This window comes from Apteryx mantelli, chromosome 1 (genome assembly GCF_036417845.1).
Source record: "Apteryx mantelli isolate bAptMan1 chromosome 1, bAptMan1.hap1, whole genome shotgun sequence".
Taxonomy (NCBI): domain Eukaryota; kingdom Metazoa; phylum Chordata; class Aves; order Apterygiformes; family Apterygidae; genus Apteryx; species Apteryx mantelli.
In genome coordinates this window covers 83,311,426-83,334,001 of record NC_089978.1, presented here as the reverse complement: position 1 = coordinate 83,334,001, position 22,576 = coordinate 83,311,426, and the positions used below count along the sequence as shown (strand labels likewise).

At 39.6% G+C, this 22,576-nt stretch overlaps 2 protein-coding genes across 3 annotated transcripts in view; one reads left to right on the top strand and one right to left on the bottom strand.

The window, feature by feature from the left end:
- The window catches only part of ARHGAP6 (Rho GTPase activating protein 6), a 351,199-nt gene that overhangs the window by 236,707 nt on the left and 91,916 nt on the right, over window positions 1–22,576 (top strand). The window lies entirely within an intron of this gene.
- AMELX (amelogenin X-linked) lies at window positions 14,703–19,866 on the bottom strand. Its single transcript, XM_067289433.1, is given in 4 exon segments — window positions 14,703–15,213; window positions 16,062–16,110; window positions 18,710–18,786; window positions 19,826–19,866. Coding segments are annotated over 4 exon segments (678 nt in total).

Here is a 22,576-nt window from a genome sequence, read left to right as displayed (position 1 = left end):
ATAAAAGGAGGTAAGAAGGTGGGAGGGATCTCTCTTTTACTATACAAACGTCCAGCCCTGGGTAGTGTCCTTGAACATGTAAGAGCTTCCTAGGGATCTTTGATTATCAGTAATACTGGCATGCCATACAGAGGGGAGGAATATAGTTTCACCTTCTTGTGAGATTTTCATCAGTAGTGTGTGATTTGGCCTGTTGTTTCTGACGGAGCTTTCTCGAGGACTGTCTTTATGCCAATGGCTTCCCTCTATCATTTTCCTCACATTTGAGGTCTTTGAAGAAAAATTTCAGCCCGTTGACAGTAGACTTGTTCTTAGGTACAATTCTGGGGTCCTGTGGGAATCACTGAGCGACAAAGGCTGTGGAGAGTGGTTGTTGCTTTAGGTGTTGCATATGGGATGTGTCTTCCACTTTGCCTTTTTGAACCTAGAAATGCTGCAACATGTGTATTATATAATGTTTTCTCCAAGCAAAACCTTCCATTGCACATGTGCCGCCCTTACTGGAGAGAACGAGAGAGGGAGCCACATGTGACAAATGTGTAGACATTTTGCTTAATGCTGAGAGATATAGTGATGTGAGAAGCTGAGTGGAATAAAGTTCTCTGTAACAGAGAAGAAAGAGCAGAAAATGGAGATTTCAGTCTCTATCTGAGGTGTGCAAAGCAATAGCCATGCAAAGGATTTGTCAGCTCATTAGATAATGTCTTTCTTTTTAAACAATATGAAAGTACCCAAAACTATGTCCTTCAAATGGGCGAGGACTGTGTTTTATGTGTGTGTTTTGGAGAAGTTCTCTATCTTAGAGGAAGAGGAATTAGAGTGTGGTTTGACAGTTGCTAGAGCAACTAACGTTTTTTTAATGGATTGCAAGGATAAATGGTGGTATAAAGACTGTCACTGACGTACCTTCCCCTGTTTCCTGCCAATTTTCCAGTATATTAATACAATAAGTAATTTATGAGTTCAGTTTAGAAATGACTTTTCTTTTGCCCAGCTCAGCCACATTTCTGAGACTGCATGATCTTTATGGATACAGCAGAGAAGAAACTATTTACACACCAGAAAGCAAGGATTCAAGCATCTCTAAAAAGTATACTTTACAAGGAAAAAATGCTTTCCTAACTCTGCCTGAGTAAATTTTGTTAATTGTGGATGTCACTGGGCCAAGCCTTTTGTATCTTACAGGTTTCTTTTTTTCTGATTGTCTCTGTTCTCCCACCAAGATTATTTTATGCAAGTTTTATAAGCTCTTTCTGGTTACTGTAGAATTATTTTTTGTGTAGTAATGATGATGTATTACAGAGCAAATGAAAGATAATGAAAACTAGAGACAGAAAGAGAGATCTGCTAGCGCTGCCCCCCGCCCCCAACAGTGTGGCAGAACCAGATTTGTGGAAGTCCATGCATAGAAGTGCTCAAATAACTGCTGTCCACTGAGAGAATTTAACTGTCATAATGTTTTATACCCATCTGGCTACTAACATGTGTGAGGAATGATGCCAGAGCACAAAATACAAATCACATCCCAGAATATACATACACTTGCTGTAAGGTGCAAAAATGTAGCTTAACCTGAACTTTCATTAACTCATTTAAGGTTACATATTTAAATTCAATGGTGGGTTTCAGAAGGACTTATTATTACTGAAGTTTGTGGGTGTTTTACAGCTGAGTTAAGTAGGAATGAAGTTGGACTAATACTGTGTGGTTTCTGAAATCTCCCTGGAAGTCTTAGAATGCAAAGTCCCACCTTACTTATATAGCTCTGCGCCTCCCCTTAGGTTCTCTCTCTCTCTATGAAGTCAGAATTGGTTACTTCAAGGTACAGTTAAGATTGCTGATTTTATTAAAGAAAATATATTAAACCATTAAACATCTTTATAAAATGAATTGTAAATATGAACAATTATTGAAATTGTGATCTAAGGTTACACAATTTTTACACCAGTACTAAAGCCCTGTTCTCATGAACCAAACATGTTGATCTTGGTCTTTAGAAGTAAGTTTTATGTTACAGATGTCCTTACTAATATTTGGAGCACTGACAAGTCACAACCAGAGGCCCTGTTTTGTAGGTTTGAATCCTGTCTTTCATTTTACAAAAAAAAAAAAAAAAAAAAGTTACTATCTTTACCATGCATGATAATTTTACACTGTGCTCTTACTAAAAATTATGACTGAAGTAAGATCAGGTTTTCAAGTGAATGACACTGAGGTATTTGACTGGAATAAGTTCACTGCTCTTGAGTTGCTGAGAAGCAGTGCATGAAGCGTGCACATTTTTTTGCATGCCTGAGAAAGTAGTAAACATTTGCTACCAATTTTATGTGTTTTTAAACTCTGTAGATGACTAGCTACCTTCCTGTTGCCATTCAGTAAGCCGTTTTGTGGATTCATGTAATTTTTGAAGAGGAAGAAGTGAAAAATGTTCTCAGATGCTCAAAACACAGAGACAACTAATATATATTTTAGTAAAGGGAAGGTTGGAAGAAAGCTCTCTGTTTAGATATTCTCATGTTAGTGCCCAGTATTTTTTCCGAGAGAAATCAGAACATTTGGAATATGAGAGATGAACTTCCTCCTCCCCATAATTTGCTTCTGTTTTCCCTTTTTTCCTACAACCTTTTCCTTCTGCAGCCTCTTCCTAGCCATTAAGGCTTCTCATCTTTTTTCTTTCTCTAACTCATTCATTCCCTCACTTGCCCCAGTGACACAACTCCATCTCCAGATCTCTTTTATGCTCTGTCCTTCAGGCTCCTTCTGGATTGCATCTGGGTTACATCTCACCATCCTTCCCATAGTAATACAAACATGCTTTCATCTCTCTCGTCTTAAAAAACGCATTGCACTCTTGATCCTGTGTGCTGTTCCAACTGCTGCCCATCTCTCTTCTTGTTTTCATGTCAAATTCTTTGATTCAGCTACCTAGAGTTCTTTTTCTTCAGTTCTGCCTAGACTTCCAGTCTGGTTCTTATCCCTTATACTGCACCTAAATGCTCTTCAACCTGCATCACAAGATTGCCAAATAGCAATGCATTATTAGATGAAAACTAGCAGAATTTGTTATACTTGTTCAAAGAATATTGCTTCTGCCCTTTAAGTCAAACAAAATGTAAATCTTTCAGCCCCACTGAATTCTTAGTTTGTAGGTGAAAGGCAGGTATTTGATTCCCTAGGTAACAGATAAGGGTACTTGTGATATGAAGAACTATATATAACAGAAAAAAATGGTGCATAGAGTATGTGTATATATATGTGTGTGTGTATATATATATATACACACATATATATACGCATACGTATATACACATAGAGACACCTCCTTTTTATCCTAATATTTTTATGCTTATACTGTTTTGAAAAATGCAAACATTTGTTGAGATAATGTGATGGTGATTAAATACCCAGTATGCATACCTCTCATACCTTTGAAGGTAGGGAATCTCCCCTCAGCTGCATTTACCTATGTTTCAGATAAGCCTCCTGTTACTTCAATACTGTGGATTATGCTCTGACATGGGAGGCTTCGGTTTCCTGGGCATTCAGTTTGAATGTACTAACACTGAAGGAAGCTGTAGGCATGCAGTACACATTTGTAAATAATCTGAACAGCTAAACATTGAGATTACTGAGTGACTGGAGTATTTTAGCGTCTCATTTAGCCAGCCACATTGGACTTTATTTGGATCTCTGGATGTGCTGGAGCTTCTGACCTGGAGAAATGTTGGTATAATTTGACAGCAAGGGAAAGTTACTTGTAGTTCATCAAACTAATCAGTCATCACTGGCATCGGTAAATAACTGAGGAAAGTTGAGACAAAAATATGTGAGGATATTCTGATTGGTCTTACCCAGGTTAATTTAGTGACTTAGACTAGGGCTAGTTAAAAGCATTTTGGATATTATACATGCATTTTGTTTTAGGAAACATAAAGGAAAGGCACTATTCTCTTTTTTTCTTTCCAGATCAAATATACTAGGAAATTATTCACAGTTGTTTTGAAAGTGAATTCCCATGAAATAGCTAAGATATAGTTACTGTGAACTATTTTCAAAGTAGCACTGAAACAAAGCTTTTGCTGCCTTCATACTAACAGAATTACAAACTGAAGGTAATGAACTGAGGCTCAGCTTATGTTATTGATGCTAATATTTTATTGTCAAAAGCATCAATCCCCTGTTCACCATTACTAAAGACAGATAAAAGTGTCATTTAGGAAATTTGGGAGAGCAAATTATCACCCACATTTTCCAAAAAATGCTTCCCTATGGTTCTGCAATAAAAATAGGTGCTCAGCTGTTGCAATAGGAGGCTCCATCTACAAAATTCTCCATAAACATTGATTTTAGCAGGCAAAACTCTGTTTCTTTGAAAGGGAAGTTGGGCTGGCGCCAAGGTCTTAATTATGGTAGGATGGCTTGTTCTTCACTGTTTTGAAGTGTATGTTAGCACTTTCTGTAAGGTAGGTGAATGAGGTTGCTTTTGGGCACCATTCCATGTTAAAAGGTGGAAGTAAGGTTCAGCTTAGTTTGTTCTGATTTTACTCACAGGTAACATGTTAATGTGATTCATCTGGAGAGATACTTATATAGATTTGTAGGTGTGATTAGGTTTCCTTGCTGTAGTTTTGTGTTAATGCCTCCCTAAATGCACAGACTTAGATCAAAGGGTTAAAAGGTGTTAAAAAAAAAAAAAGCAAAATCAATGAGATGATAGTATTCGCAGGCTTCAAAGGCATGAACATAACTGCATCTGGACCATCAACTGGGAAAGAAGTAACTTAGCTGGCTCCGCTCAGGCTGCCCTTTCCAAGGCTGAGCCTAACATCAAAGAGAGCTACTAAACCCTTAGCATGCAGAAGAGGGAGGCAGTTGGGTGAGTGGTCAGGGAGGCTACTCGAGGTGTCAGTGAAAATGCTGACAGGCTGGGAAGGCTCACAGAGACGCCAAGGGGGTGGTCTGTGAACCATGCAGACGGCTTCTTCTTGGCCGATGTCGGTGAGTACAACCCCCTTTTTTAGCTGGGTTCCTTACTTCAGGAGCGAGGCTTCACGCAGCCGGCATCTTATCTCGTGACCAGCGGAGAAGTCATGTTATGAGGCTCCAGCTAGGAGAAACAGCCTTCCAGGAAGACGCCTTGTGCGTGCAGTGCGCTGTGAGGAAACCCCTGCTCCCCAAGCACTGGGTCACTCTGCAGCCTCCCTAGTGCACTGGGGCTCCCACCAGAGCCACGCGGGCAGCACCTGGTACATGGGAATTTGGCATGGGCTGCGAGAGCCCGGTGCTGCAACGCTGGGGCCAGCTGAAGGAGGTGCTTAGGTGGTGTGTGAAAGCTGGCAACTCAGTGAGTGAGCTGGCCTTACGTAAGCGTGTAGTAAGGGTTTGCTGGAGATAAGGGGTGACTGAGATATATTGACTCTTGTTATCAAGTAATTGATGCTCTGCTAAAAGAAGTTGTTTTCGAATGTGTTGAATCAGCTCTGATCAGAGCCTGAGAGTCTAAATTTGAAAGCTCCAGCTGTATTTGGACCAGTGGAAGAAAGTCCTTGCTTTTAGGCAGGACTTGGTACAGTATATGGAGAATTGTGGAGTGTTCTCTCTGTTGCTGAACATCTGCCTATGATCACTTTTGGTGATGTGGGAACTCCAAAAAAAGCCCAAAGTTTTAGTAGCCTTCTCAGAAAGGCATTCAACTCCTCAAAGTAACAAGATCTCTTTGATATGTGATACCCATGAGTATTAAATGCTAGTCCAACCTTGCAACTCAAAGGGCTGCAATATTTCTTAATCCACATGCATTCAGAAGGTTTTAAGTGTGGCCTGGCCTTTGTTTCTAAGCATTTATATGTGCTGCATTGCCAAGAATATTACTAGTTGCATACAGGGTTACAAGGAGGTGTATTTAGTATTTACGTAACAAGAGCACCTATGTAGAGGCTATTACTTCTTTACAGAGTAGTGCTCATTTACATTTGTGGGCTTGACAGGACTTTCATCCTGCCTTGCTTTTCTTGTTTCTCCTGTGTCAAGGCTAAGCAGTGGGTTTTCTCTCTCGCCACAGCAGCAGGGACAAGATGACAGTTCTCTAGATTGTGCACACATAAAGTCAGAGTGAAAATATTTCCTTAGTTCTCACTACTTAGCATACATGCTGCCTAGTTTAAAAAAAAAAAGTCTGTTAGAAAAGGCTTGTGTTTACACTTGCTGGCTGGAAATTCTCTTAACAAAACCAGATAGACCAAAATAGGAAGGAGAGGATCGTCAACAGCTGTACTTCTAAAGCTCCCGGATAAACAAGTCCAGCTTCTGCCATCTATGTTTGCAAGTACAAACCTCCTCACACAAATTAGGATAAAATTGCAAATTTTCCACTCATTCTTCTATAGACTGGCTATGGAGCATCTGTATTAGCAAAGCCATATTCTCAAACATTTTCAAAATACTAATGTTTCTAAAATGCTTATTATTACTTCATCACACTACTGTGAACTCATATAATTGAATCGGGTGATAACAGTGTAGCAACTCTTAGCTTTTGAGGGCCTCCACATTGTCAAGGCTTCCCTTTTCACAGCCTACCTGCAGAAGCATTAGCAGCTATGGAAAAGCCTTTGTCACCTGCAGTGAAATTCCTCTTCTGAGAAATGTGGGTCAAACTTAATTCAAGGCTGCCCCCTTTCTGGAGCAGAACGGTTGCACTGTTGAGAATACAAGTTCCCTTAACCACCAGTTGTCATCCTGGTCTGGATGAAGGAAAGCTGGGAGACACAATGATCTAAGATTTGCCTTCTTTTCCCAGGATGAGAAGGAATTTGAAGGCATCTGCTGCTGTTTCCTGAGCCTGTAGGCTTTTTTTTTTTTTGGGGGGGGGGGACGACTCCTTATAATTTTTTTTGATGTGCATATCTAGGTAACATTTCAACTTTGTAAACAAAGGGTACATATATCTTGTTCATTATACTTAAAAAAAGAAAAAAGCCTCTTAGAAGAACAGATTATTTTCTTTTTTCCTCTTCCTGTGGCCTTTCAGGTTTAAGACTTCGGTAACTTATGAATCTCTTCACCATCATCCATCATGCTGCAGATGTGCTCACAGGGATGTAATAATAGGAGCTGTTTACCCATAGAGGTATAGTGCTGAAATGCCTGTATCTGTTATCTTTCAGGATCCGTTGGTGAGATTATCAGATTTGCAAAGTGATAATAATTCTGGCTTGATTATTGAAGTGGTAGCGTGGGTAACAGAGTTCCTTGGCTCTGTTGCACTGACCATGCAAGACAGTGGGTCTGCTTGGGAGGGGAGTGCTTGGGCACACTTTTTTTACACTGTTCCTTTGGGTACTTGCAACAGACTCTAGTACGAAACAAATTTTAAATACCACCGTCACAGAAGTGCCTCAGACCTGTTTTATTTCCCTGGGTTTACTTTTCTAGTTTAGCATGCAAGAGCTTTTCCTTGGAATGTCAGTCACCTCATGCTGTATCCTGAGTAGGCTGTAAAGTTTTCTCTTTCTTTTTGCTTGGATTTAAAAGTGGAGAGATTCTGGGAACATTCTAAGCTTTTTTGAAGTGGCTTTTTCCACTGTTAGGCAGGGTCTGGCACAGAGTCAACTGCTATTTCCTGAATCTCACCCTTCCCTTTCAGTCAGACAGATGACCCGCCTTAAGGGATCAACCTTTCTTGGAAGGTGAAATCAAGCACATAAATTAAAGTCTGACCATAAACATTAGCTCCCCACGTACTTATGAACATATTAATCCTACACTAGCACTCCTTTGGTGCTGTGGTCATTGATCAGTTCTTCAGTATTTGCACAGTACTTGGAAGATGACAATGATACATACATTTCTGTTATCATTATAGATTAGCCTATTACACCAAGCCAGAAACATTGCTGAGATAATTTGTCCATATTTTAGTGAGAGAGAGAACTCAATGAGCCATGGAATGTAGCTATTACAGTTCAGAAGAGGAAAAATTTGCTAATCGTGGGAGTTTTAATGCCCTGCATTGAGGAGGAATGAAGATATTAACTTACCCTTCTCCCTCTGTTCATGGGCTGACTTTTTCTTCTTCTCCATTTGTTCTCTAAAAGACCCACCTCTCATTTTATTGTCTGAGTGCTTAAGTGCCATCAGTTTTATCTTGCCTGAGCATTCATGGAACAGAATAAAGGAAGACAGCCCTTTAAGTAGTTGGTCCATCCTGGGCTGTTCAGAAAAGGACTAAGTACCTTATCTGGTGTCTGCACAATATAATCAAGGGGAGCTTGATTCAAATCCTTTTGACATTCATTAGAGTTGGAGGAATTCCATTTAGAGGTGTAAGCTTCCTGTTGCTTCCCGTTCCTTGCTTTTCATACTCCTGATCTCTTCTGCCCACTCCATTTAGTTTTTACCATGAAAATAATTTTCCCTGGTGCCATACTTAATTTGGTCTGTGTTCACGTCTTGCAGTTAGATGTGAGAGAAAATGTCATCTGATAATAGTGGGCATGCTTTTTTTACAGTATACACACATCCATTTACTTAAGGAGAAGCTCGCTTGGGCCTAAAATAACAGCCATTACACAGATATGAAACTAAAAGACTGAGTCATGTGAATTAAAAGTCTGTACCTAGAAATCTTGATGGCCTGACCTTACAAATGGTTTTGTTCAGAGAGATCCTGGACATAGGTGGACCATCACTGACTTCTGACAAGGCAAAGGTTTGGGTGCTGGGCCAGTGGAATAATCACGGAGGTAAATGACCATGCAGTTAAGGGCTATTAATTGCCTGTTTCGAATGTCTAAGTTCAGTTTAGGTTCGTAGTGTTTCCTATAGCTGACTCTGGGCTGATCCCTTTTGCAGCTCTGGAGGAGTGAATGGCTTTTCAGAAGCCTTCAGAATTATTTCTGTCTCTCTATTAATCAAAGACCTAATAAATTCACAAGGCTCTAAGTGGATTTTAGGTCCTAGATTTCTATTTCCTTGGAAATTTCCCACTCTTTTTAACATATGATAACATCTAGATTCCGTTAAGTTAATGTCATGATACTTTATTCAGTAGATCATTTTCTGATTGATCTTATTGCAGGTAACATTATCTATAGACAACTAGTATCTGATAGGCTCACTTCATTGCCATCCTATAAACAAGGGAAGGCTTCCCAGGGTGACTGCATTCCACAAACAGCTTTGAATTGCTGGGAATACATGTGAAGCTGAACAAAATTCCTGAGTTGTTTTTTCAGAGAAAGTCATTTTACATTGCTTTGATGGTAGAGTAAAAAGCTCTGGAAAAAATACCTGAACCACTTCATGCTGTTCTTTTTTCTCATATTATGATATTGGAAACATACTGGTTTGGTTGATTTTAGCTGTCAGAAAGAGAAATTTCCCATGGAGGCTTTAGGCTTGAGAATACTTGTACTTTACTTTGCTGGAATTTTAGGCAACAATAATAAATAGTCTTTGTATGTGAACTTTTATCAAGAGACATAGAGATACTAATCCCTAGGGGAAATCGTAACTGTTTTGCTTTCTGGTTGAATTTCAATTAATTTCATACAATCTCACATCGATTTTCATCTTCTTTCTATGAGCTCTGCTTCCCCCTTTTATTTTTTGCTTGGCATCAGTATCCCTTTGCTTTCCTCAAAGTTTCACCTACCATACAGTCAGACAGTGCCTTTCAGTACTTCTCATTCATCTCAGACTACTTTGGGTCTGTATCTTATGAAACGCCTCCATTTTCTCTCAGGATCCAGGTTGTTATCATGGTGCCCTCTGTAATCTGCTGGAGGCTTCCCCTGATTCTCTGTAGCTCATTCCCTCAAACACACTCCTCTTTCTTCCCCAGTCTGCCCTTTCAGTTTCTTATAGTACTTATTCCGGTAATGGTCTCTTGCAGAAGCCAGTTGGCTCTGATTTTAAAGAAAATGAGGTCTTTTCAGGCATTCCTTATCTCTGCCTTGATTTTCAGCAATGTCTTGTCTTATGCCAGGTAGGTTGCCTATTTATAGAGGCTGCCTTTCCCCGTCAGTAAATTGGAGCTTTGTGCATGAATAAGGAGGAACTGAGCAAGATACAGCTGATTTGCTTAACTTTCTCAAGTGGTCTGCTCCATGCAAATACATGATGTCTACATGCTCTGTCCCTCTGTTAAAGGCTGTACAGCAAAGGTAGAAGTAAGGGAATAGGTCTTAAATCCAAATGTGAAATTTTCTGTCTGAGAAAGGAATGCGAAAATAGTGGGTGAGTTCCTTGATGGTAAGTTGAGCTCATCTTTTCTTTTTCCTTTGTTATATGCTAGGAAGCCAGGGAATCATTATTCTGTATCAGGTGGGAGCTTGCGAACTGGGAAATTGTGTTTTCAGAGTTTCAGTGTGGTAAATACTTGGGTAAGGACTTTTGGAACAAGCAGAAGTAGAACACTGGGCTACATTTTTATGGAAGTGGATTATATGTGAAGGAAAAAGATTCAGTTTGCTCTCATCATTCTCCAAATTACCACTTCACATTTTTTGTCAGTGTAATCTTAAAAGTGGAGATTTCCAAAATCATAAATGACAGCTACAAATCATTGCTAGTGACATATGGGTATGTAACTGATAACTGGTGTGCTCTTACATAATCTCCGTTTTAGGGGACAGATTTTCAGGGATGTGTATTTGGGGATATGCATTTCTTGTGCTTGCAAATATTTAATGTGCCTGCCTACCTCCTGGTTGGCTGTAGCTCTGAATCACCATTTGTGGCCTTGAAAATCTCCTCCTAGTGAGCAGACAGGTAAGGAGAATGAGATGTCCCTCAACATGTAGATATGCAAGATTTCACGTTGCTCTTCAGGTACACTGGCTTGTATGCAGAGGCAATTGCCTCAAGCTTTTTGCTAGCATCTTTCAAATTCTAATGGACTAGTTTTATATCCTCCTTCCTTTTTCTGCTGCTGGTTCCTGACTTTCATTTCTCTAAAAGTCTGACTTTGCTTCTCAGAAGCAGATGCAGGCAATTAGCCTGGTTTTAATTTGCAAAATATTAAGCCTTTAAGAAAAAATTAAAATGAACATTTTTCCACTTTCATTCAATGTACTTGTCTCTACTTGTGCTTAGAAGTTAGTAACTTTTTCTATCAATATTCAAAGTTCTGTCTGTGAGCAATATTGCATTTGGTCTCCCTCCTGATCTTTCATCATACTTTTCCCTTGCTTTTTTTAATAATCTTTTTCCATTTTTTGCCCTATTTTATTTCTCCTTTACTGCTCTTCTCAGTTTCCTGTACTTCATGGAACTGAGCTGAGTCTCCCTGAAGTCATCACTCCCCAGTCAGTGCCCTGAGGGGACTGTGGGACGGACTGGTGTGTGTGCCACTGGCGGGAAGGCTGCACTGTGCTGTCCCAGGGACAGCCTGCTCCCTTTAAAGACCAAGGTTTCACTAGCCCACCTGCAGTGTTGTCCTGACGTGGCTATTCTTTCAAGACTGCAGCTGGTAACTCAGCATAGCATTGTACTAGGTCACATAGCTCAAGGCAATTTAAACTAGCTTGACCATCTCCAAATGGCAGCGCTTTGGACAAGTTGCAGAAGAAGTCTGAGTAATATCTTACGGAAGGGAGATTCTAGTTCCTCCATTGCTGCTGTGTTTTTTTTACTTTTTTGTGCTGCATGTCCTGTGTTTTGCAAATACACATTCGTTTCTGTAAGTTCTTCTTTGGGACACAGGGGCAGACACAGGATGAATTTAAGGGAGATGAGGTCTGAAACTCCTCCGTTTGTGTCATGTTATGCAGTGGGGCGTTCCCACACTGTGGTGTTGCAAATGGAGAGAAGCACAAGTTCCCCAGTTCTGCAGTAACTCCTTTCCACTTCTCTGTGCTTCTCTGTGGGACTTGGAGATAAGCTGTACACAGCAAAAAACTGCCCAAGGCTAAAGGGGGACTCCAAGGAGTTGACTCACAGTGGGGCTCCACAGTAAATCCAGCCTGGTGAATAAATTCCCATCTTTTTAAGTAACAGCACTTGTACAGTTATTTTGAAATGTTCAGTACCATTTACTCTTTTCCAATGGAAGGCTTCATGCAGAAGGAAGTTTTCAATATGCAGAAGAAAAGTCTGTATGTATGGTTAAAATAATGTAAAGGCTGGGTTTGGCTTTGATTAGAAAAGAAAGCGTTTGGTTTGGAGATGACTCAAGTTTATTTTCTCTTCTCTTTGTAGTTGGTTCTTAATATTTTTAAATTACTTTGGCCCTTAAAATGAAAAAGAAAGCATAAAATGATTTTGTTTGGCCATGCATTCTAAAAATTTAGAATTGTTTGGAAATCTGGATGAAAAGATATGTGGGTTTGATTGAGCTCCCGCTTGCTGTTGACTTCAGGAGATGCTGGCTTGACCATCTAAGTTGATAAGAGCTGGCATTAGTAGGTCTACCATCAGGCCTGAAGAAGATGAAAACAGCAAAACTGTGACTTAGAGGTTATGTCACTGGCAGTTTGCTAGCTGAAACTCAGCGCCTGTGCTGATTCTGCCCTGGAGCAAAAATGAATGTCTCTGCAAGGTGCGGCCCTGCGCTCAGGGCACAGACTCGCCTGCTCAGAGCTGCGTCAGGGTTTTCTAACCGGGCAGCGCTCACCACTGCTGGCTGAGCTGCTGCTCTGCCATGGGCAACTCCCTGGCCTTTCTCTGGTAGAGCTCAGTCACAGCTTTTGCCATAAAGGTGGAATAAAAGGCAGGGTGTTACTGTCTTCTCAGAGTCTGGCCAGGGAGACATTTCTTACTTAAAGAACCAAAGTCTTTTTCATTCTTTTCCTGATTCTTTGCAAAGGTGTAAATTCTGTTAAGTCTGGTATAACTTCTCCTCCAACATGCCAGCTCAACAACAATGCTCTGCACGTTGGCAGCAGATAATCTCTCTGCTACCTTTCCCCTGTATTTGTCTGCTGAGGATATTGGTACAGACTGTGATCTGGCGTGCTGTTTAATAGAGATCATTTTTACAATACAAGCCTGTTAAATTTCATTTAAAGAGTATTATAGCTGCAAGCGTTGGAAAATTACAAATACGAGCCTTAAAACCACAAGATTATTAATAAAAACAGTCATAATTTGAAGTTTTTTTTATTTGCAGTCTGATTGCTGGGCTTCGGAGGTAGACTAAGGTCACATTTAGAGGATAAGACTTGATTTATTTTTTAGTGAAAGTTGAAATTCTCATACCATATTCTGGTATAATAAGCATGAAAACCAATTAAACTTGTAGTAAAATTACAAGATAGCAATATTTAAGCATTATAAAGTTTCAGGAAAATAATGACTCCTTGTGAGTGTGTCTTTTTACATTAATACAGATATTAATATTTTAGACTTTTTTATGACACAGAGTCAGTGAAGCCAGTGATTTTAATAAAATATTTTTGATAGAATTCTTAATTGTCCCCCCAAAAATGGACTCTTATTTTTACCTTGTTGCTAAGGGAATGAATAAGACATAGCCTTATATTCTCAGATTATCTGTAAAAAACAAAACAAGAAACCGCCCATAGCAATTTAATTCTCTATGTGTTTTTTATTAGAAATACAGTGTGCTTTGTAAGAGTGTCATGTTCTCACTATCTAAGTTCATAGTCAGTCCCAGTTCACATTCACAGTGGATATGAGGTATGTCTCTATTTTAACCACTTGTTTGAAGATTAAAGTTATGAAATGATATTTATAAGTTGATATAACTTTTCTTTTTGAACCACAGAGTGACAATTTTTCAGGGTAACATGTTTATTCTGCTCAATGACTATACTATTTTCAGTAAAAGGTGTAATACCTCAAGCTCATCTTTTAAATTCCATGCTAAACAGAAGACCTCAAAACACATTGATTTTTTTTAATTATCTTTATTCTCTGCTAGTTATATACTTTTGTTTTTCCAGCTAGAGTGTTCACTAAGAAGTAGGGTTAATGGGTGCATCCGCTGCTGACAAAAGGAGAATGATGGATTTTTGAAAGCAAGTGAAAATGCCTAAAATACTTCTGCTTTTTTTCTGATTTCCTGGCCTCTTTAATCCCAAAAGAAAAGGAAAAGAATGAAATTAAAACCAGCCTCACAAAGAGCTCTTGTGCAGTGGTGATGGGGTTTGTGTTTTGTCTCTTTTCCACTGATAATAAGAAATGAGTTCTAAGATACAGAAAAAATGAGATTAGCTTTTATTTCCCAAATAAAAGCATTAATGAGCTGTAAGTATACAATGCTGAGAAAAGCAGTGAGCTAAAAACATTGGAAGCTTGTTGTACTGTTAGAAGAAGCTGTTAAAATCTTCCTGCCCTCTGAAAGACATAGTAGCTAAGCCTGTACTGTATTGTATGCTTCGTTTCTTTTAAACATACAAGGACAACATGTTATTAACTCTATCTGTTGCAAAGGCCATGCTGTTAATATGTTTATATTTTCCTGCAGGATGCAAGGTCCTGGAAAGTGTGGTCTTCCCTTTGTACAGCATTGCACAGTTTGTTAATATGCAGTTCTTCCTCCGAAATTCCAGCTGACTTTAGGAAGCTTTGGCAGGACAGATTCACAGCTGTATTGATGTGCTAGATCTGCAGAAACAGATCTGATCTGATAGTCCTGTGCCTGTTTTAATTACAATTTTTTTTTAAATTTGACCTCTTGCTCCAATCTGAGAGAAGCTACACTGATATAAACCAATTCAAACCTGACAGGAGTGTGATTACACAGAGAGATCTATTGGTTTCATTAACACATTCTCTGGTTGTAATGACTGTGGGGGGCAAAGCTTTCCTATTATTTCCTCTTGTTATGTTTTGTCGGCTGATTGGCACAGATCCAGAGGCAAGTCTGGCAGCAGAGCGGGGCGTTTGCATAGGCTGGTTTGCATGGGCTGGTTGGGTTGCCCAGCTGCTGGGCCTGCACCGATGCATTGGGTACGCTGGCTGCTGGGGCTGCACCAGTCGGGTGGGATTTCCAGGATGCTGAAGCTGTGCTTTTTTGGTTGTTCACCTGCCAGCGATCGTGCAGGGTCTGGCGTTTGCAGGTTTGGTTGGTGCTGTATTACTAGTAAAATCGGATACGGTGAGGGAATTTGCATCAGTGGGTGCTGGAGTGACACAAAGGGTGTCTGGTGGGGAGGTGGTAGGCTCCGGATTTGTGGATGCTGCTGGGATACTGGTAACATTGGTTGATGTTGTAGCCAGCCTCCCGTTGAATCATAGCCATAGGATGGATACTAAAGAGAAGGAGAAAGAGTCCGTTTTGTTATGTTCTCACTTCTATTTAGCACATATATTGTGGTGGCATCCAGAGGCTCTTAGGAATGGCCCCTGTTATGCTGTCCAGATGATATAATAAAAGTGCTTGGACCAAAGTTTGTCTTTCCTGTGATCTGATTGTCTGCATGTTTTCAAACCATGTAAGAACAACATAGTTTTAAAAGTCTGAAATAAAGCCTGTTGTTCCTCTCTTTATTTGGCCGGGATGAAAAAATGGAGGGTTAGCTCCCATCTGCTCCAGTCCAGAAGTGGTCTCCTCTTCCTCTCTCTAACCCTGTCCTTGCCCCACATGGTACACTTAGCGCATACAGCAGTGCTAAGGTACCATATCTCCCCAAATGGGGAGTCTATTCTTCTATTCCTTCTATTATAATCTGCTGGATTAAAATAGTTGCATAATGGAAGAAACATGCAACATACTTATTCATGTGGGATATTTATGGAAAAACCATCTTTATGCCAAAGTACAGTGCCATATCTGCCCATGCAGAGTATTGGTCCATAGATTGTCATCCCTTGTGTTTGACTTCCACCTGTGGGGCAAACAAGGAAGAATATTTATTACTGTCTCCTAGCTTCTGTACCCATAATGGCACTCGACTCGTTCTGTTCCAAGCGTCTTGACACAGCACTTGTAAATGCTTGGCATTTGGGTGTTCTTGTAACAAATGTAATCTCTAGTGCATGAGTAATGTGCCTCTGTATACATAGACATAGGCTGTCAATATCCATGTCAGCCTGGCAGCGATGGGGATTATGAAGATTGTGTGTATGGGGAAAAACAGAATAAGATTGAAATGTGATATTGGGGTCTCATTAGACTCTGGTACCATTCCAAAGGTGTTAATACTTTCAAAAGAGAAGAAAACAAGATATGTCAGCATAGCATATTTCCTTTTCTAAGGAGAGATGGGAAAGCGAAGCCTTGTGTTGAGTCTACTGTTACATTGTGACTTAGTTCTAATATCTTTAATGACATCATTTTGTATAGGGTTTTCAATGGCCTTTGCATGATGAACAGCATGCACCAGTACAAGGAGATAGAAGGGTAACATGATTTCATGAAAAAATGCTGACTGATTGGGCCAAAACACACAAAGCTTGATGAATTTATAGCAAATCAAAAACAGAGATCATAAAGCCACAGGGTCTACTAGGATGTCTTTCAGATAAGCCGTGAGTCTGGAAGCCCTTGGGGGTTCCTTGCTTACATGGAGGTGCTGGCCCAAAATTACAAATTTTGAGAAGTCCTGAATTTGCCAAGTGAAACTAAAGTTCTTGTTGGACTGAGGCATTCTGGTGAACATCTTTTAACCATCTTTTTCCTCAGTCCAGAATCTCCTGTTTTAACACATTTTGAAAATTTTGATGTAGGCCTGATGTGAGCTGAAACTAAATTTTAAAACCATTACAATTTCTTAAGAATCAGAAACTGTTTCCTGTTCTATATATATATGCTTCCAATTATGCAAGTCTGCATCCTCAGCTTTCCTATTTTTATGCTGCAGTCCGCAAGGTTAAAACTTAAAGCCATCTGGTTTTAGAGGAATGGGAAATATTTTTGTACTAGTTAAAAAAGGAGGAAAAAAGCAGATATAATAGTTTCCAAAATCTGTGATTCTCTTTTCCTAATGTGATGATCAAATTTTCTTTTACGTAGATGTCCTTTCCCAAGTATTCAACAGGCTTTTGAACTTTCTGATTAGGCACAGGCAAAAAATACTCCCTAAAACTGGAGCAGACTTTTGTTGTCTGTTTTTTCCTTCATTTAAAGAGCATCATGGGCTTTTATGATTGTGGAGCTGCCAGAATGCAAATGCATGAATGTCTCCCATTTTTAGGAAAATTCCTCTGCCATACAATATAGCAAAACCAGAATTTTATTTACTGCATGAACTTCCATGTTCTAAACAATTCTAGACTGATAAAACATTGCTGGCACTTGAAGTATTCTTTTTAGTTGATCCAGTTTTGTCTACTGAATTCACTTTATAATGAATACTCTCTGTCTGAATGTCCAGGTGGTCAGATTCATTTTGTAGTGCTCGAGTTTTACATCACGGAGGGTGGCTGAAACTGATGTAACTCAATAATGAATCAGTCTTTGCCTAGAACTAGGTATATTAAAGTATTTCAAAAAGATTAAAATATTCTACATCATAGCTGAAGTTGATAAAAGCAGGATGTGTTGGATGGGGGCAGCTATAAGAAGAAATTTCAAGATATATTCATTTTGTTTACCTGGGTATTATAGAAATAAAATTACCCTGAACTAACACAGCACTTGGTCTGGGTGTTGCAGGGAATCTTTGAGTTTATGTAATGAATACTGCAGTGACAGATTTGTCTTGCTGGGTTACTGGTAAGCCATTATGGGTAGGATTTTTCAAGCATGAGCTTTCTCATCTACAAGTTAAACATATAAGGCAATTGTCTGGTACCTCACTATAGTCAGTAGAAAGAGATAGCACCTCTTTAGGTCAAAGCATTCTCTCCTAGGATGCGTGGAATGAGTTGCTAAATAGCTAATGTTAGGCCATACAAAACCGAGTCTACATCTACAGTTCAACAAAATATTTGCACACAATAGATAGCAGAACTTCTTAAATTAAGCATGTGCTTAAATGTTTTGCTGAGTGGCAGATTTGCCTTCTGTCTAAAATCATTTGGAGCTTATTTTTACATGAAGTATTAACAGTCAAAGCAGTGTTGCTATCTGTACTTCATTCCTATGTACAGATTAAATAAAGAGATTGGAGGAGTATGGAAAAGAAATCCAGCTCTTTGGCCTGGAGTGGCTGCCAACTCCAGCACATCACTCCAGGGCACACCAAATAGTATTTCATGTCTCCTGAGGGTGGGTTTTTATACTAATCTTTCTCTTTGCTATTCACAAAAGCAGCATAAACTTCTGAAAGTAGTAATTGCACAGAGCTGTCAAATCTCATGTGTTAACTGTGAGACCAAGATGAGCGATTCTTTCCTAACACTCCTCTGCTCACACCTGATGTATTTATGCAGTGCAGCAGTGTGGCTTTTCTCCCGCTCCCTGGCCTCAGGATCTGCTGACCTTGCCTGCTTGAAGCAGTGGCTCCCAGAGTGGGAGTGGACTCTCGTGGTGAGGGAGATGGGTGGCTGCAGTGGGTCCTTGCACTGAGGGCATCCCTGTTGCAAGACAACTGTCAGGGCCAAGGGTCCTGCCCCAGCCCCCAGCCCTGTCTCATAGGTCAGAGAAGGAATTCTTGAGCAGTCTGGTAAAATTAACGTTTATCAGACTGTTTAGTGTGCAGACCAACTAAATCTCCCCTCTCTCCTTTATAATTGTCACTTTATAAATCCCGTCCGTATGCATATGGTTGAGTTGATGTTCCATTCGTTGCTTGTGAAGTAGGAAGAGACTGTCAAGCGTGACACAACTGCGCACTGAATTACAGTGTGACTATAGTACTCACTGGCGTAGCAAATGTTGCACCCAGAAGGCAAGTGATTGAGATCCAGTCAGCCATCTTTCTCAAAGTATAGTACCTGAAATAAAAGGAGAAAGTATTGTCTTGGTTAGGGCTAAATCAGAAAAGAGCAATGTCTCTATGTTAGCATGTGGGATTGGACCAGATGATCTCCAGAGGTCCCTTCCAGCCCCAATTATTCTGTGATTCTGTGATCTGGATCTGCATTAAAATAAACAACCTGTAGATATCAAGGACAAGTCTTCTGCAGTCTACCTGGAAAGTTAGATATCGTTCATTATTAAGTATTTGGTGGAAACAGCAAATCAATGATAAAATTCCTTTGGATCTTGGAATTCATTTTGAGACAGAATGCAGATCTTTGACCTTTTTTTTTTCCTTTGGTGTTTCTGCAGTCTCTGAAGGCAGTTCGCTTTAACTTTGAAGCACTGCTCGTGACTATGAAGAGCAAAAGGACTAAATGTCATTTAAAAGTAATGTAGCAAGACTTGCCAACAACACAGCTTTAATAGATTCTGAGAGAGGAATGTGGGAGCAGTCATAGCCTTAAAAAAACAACAATAGGTTTTAGCAACCGGAGAATCTGCAAAAACATTTGAGAGCTGTGCACGCTCCCTCCTCCTTGCTGTGCTGAATTTTTGCTCCCATGTTTTTTTTGAGAAACCTCACAGGAGATTTTCAAGAAAAATTTGATAAAAATATTTACTTAAGAGCTGCCTTGAAGACCACTCCCTCACTAGAATATAATCCCTCTTTTCTGCTTCTGCTGGCTGTTTCATCTATTTTAATGTAATTTTGTTCACAGAGTACAGAACTTTTAGCCAAATATAGAATTTACATATTATTTATGAAGATAATGCTGTGGTACATTTGTCTTGCTAAAAGTGTTTTCTGAGGTGACCTCTCTGCAGAAGTGCCATCTGACTAAAGAAGGTCATGATCACAGTGTTGCTGTGAGCAGAGTTAAGAAACTGGGAAGGGTTGATATTTCCGCTGCAAAGACCTGTCCTGTTCTCATAGCATTAAGAAATAATTGGTTTTCAGTAAAAGATTTCTCAGATTCAAAATTCCATATTAAAGGAGACTCGGTAACATACATCTGCACCCAGTTATAAGCAATCACAGAGCTGTCACCCATGTCTTACGCAGAGAGTGAGCATTCAGCTCTCTGTACAGGGAACCTCCTAGCTCACCTCAGTAAAAGTCAAAATGGAGGGGTGAATTCCTACATTGAGGCCACATTCTGAGACTTTTAAATTCCCAGAACTTAATGACTTCATGCCTTTAAAAATATGGTTCTGAAGTCTGTCATCATTCTTGCCTTTACAGCTGTGATTTGAAGAAGAAGGCAGTATTTTGCCTTTCTTACAATAAGCCCATGCCAATAGTAGAATGTCAGGTCATAAAAATGCTTACGGTAACTGTGAGAATTGATAATATTCAGAAGTAATTTCAGAACACCAAATTGTATGTATGAGCTAAAATTTAAGTATTTAGGTATGTATTTTATCAATCAGATTTTTTTTTTCTGCTCTCCTAATATGAAGTCTGAAGATAACAGAGTCTAAATGTTTTCATGGCTACAGGAATTAGGCTAATGCACTAATTTTTAAACAATATTTTCTATTTTATTATCACCGTGCTTACCAAAGTCTTATTAAGTAAGAACATAGAAGGAATGCTTAAAAAGTGAGAATGGATTAAAATCAATTTAAGTTGCAAATTTCCTGTAAAAAACATTCAATAAATCAAATATTTACCATTTGAAGTGCTCTGAACAAGTTTTTGGTTCAGTGCAGGCTCAGGTAATATTGAGGCCTTGGATAGCCTCATAATCCTGCCCAATTTAAACCATTTTCATATCTGGAAAAGCCAATCAAAATTCATTAAAAAAACCTCCTGTCATGAAAATTCAGCAGACAGAATACATCATTGAAGCAGTACTGTGATTAGGGCATGCAGTCTTACACAAAGTACTATGTATGCTATCAAGCAAAGCTTGAGCGTGCTTGATTTAAGGTATTTAAGCAAATTAATGGTATGTACATACAATCCTGTCTGGATAAGTTTGAAGAAAGAGTGTTATATCATATTTCTATTGGAGAACAAAGTTGTTTCCAATAATTGTTTCTAGTCTCAAAAAATGAGAAAATGTAGGACCAAATTCTGCTCTGTTACACTATTAACTCTATTGAAAGATAGCAAAGAACAGAATTTTATGTTCTATCTTAGGAAGTTTATATGAATCTGCAGTTAGAGAAAAGAAAGTTTGGCACTGGGACGGCAACATGGTGTGTGTCATGTCTGTGTCATCCTCTTCACGAGCATTTGGTGTGGATGGGACAACTCAGGTTGCTCAGTCTACATGCAGGATCTGTTTCCCATATCCGTTAACTAGTTCAAAGATATCTTTTCTTTTGTCACAGAAAAAAAGTGTGCTTTTTAGCATGAGAAAGATTTTGTGATCTGAATTTGGCAGCTAGGATCAAGTTCTCTTTTCCCTAGTTTTGTTGGTCCTGCAGACATGACCTGGAATAGCGCCATTCCAGTCCTAGTGTTTATGGAAGGTTTCCCTAGATTTCAAGCAGGTAACATTGGACCTGCAAACCAACTGCTTTGGTTGGACCATGCCAATGTGAGATTGCTTAAGGTCAGATAAATAACTAAGTCAGTGTTACTGTCTGGTAGCCTTTCTGTTCTTCTGCTGTTCTAGGACTTTTGTACATGCCACACAATTACAGGTTGTCTTAAGAAGAGTGAGAGCAGAAAGGCCATGTCATCTGCCCTGTCAAGTCTGATACAGTGAAGATGGGATGTAATCTTGTTCTTGTAGTCTACTGCATTTGCAAGCAGGACTGTCTGTCTCTTGTTTGGTAACCTCTGATTCTAGCCTTAGCTGATGTGCCAGCTGAATGTGCTGCTGAAATGCACATTTCCTGTGCACCTCGGATCCTCCTACACTGTGTTGCCCAGTGCACCAAGCAGTGGCACCTTGGTGCCACAAGCCTCCTCATTCTGGTGAAGGACTGGGTACCCACCACATGACCTGAAAAATGAATATCTTCCCATCATGGGAATGACCCATGTTACTGTCATGGGGCGGGATATGTGAAACTCTAATGTATTTCCAGGACCTGAAGAGTGTTGAACATGTCTTTAAAGTCAGATAAGTTGTACTTGCTAACATTTCCAAAGATGCATTTTTGCCATATCAGAGTGGAGTCTGAGCATTTTCATTCATATAGAGTACTTGCAACCTACCAGTGCATGCTATGGTGGGATGGAGGAAGGGGTGTAGCTAAGGATTTTTTTTAATATCAAAATGCAATAGTAGTGTAAATCAAATCCAAGGTTTTGTATTACATACAGTCTCCAAGTTCTGTCAGCATTCCCTCATTAGAAGTTGATGGTAATTTTCTGCATTAAGTAGGAGTAGAAATGGATGAATGGTAGTTTGGTTAGATGGTAATCAGCTGAGCTAAAAGCATGGCGTGAAAAATGCTCATCTGCATTAGCTGACAGGGAAATCAAAAGTACATTTTTTTGCCAGCACAACTAAGCTCTAAAGAAAATCCTTATGTACCACAGTTTCCTGCTCTGCTCCACATATACAGAACCTTAAAATGTTATTGTTTTAAAAACTGTTAATCCACTTCTGCTTACTTCTGGAGGTAGGTGAGGATACCCATTCTGGTCTTGCTTCTCAAGGCATATTCAGACCACCTGCCAATGAATTGGGGGACATATCTTTTTTCCCTTGGAAGAATCATTCTCTCTGGGCTTAAGGAAAGAGAGTAGCTAGACAGGAACAGCTCCTTCTTATGATTCACCACATAGGAAAATAGATC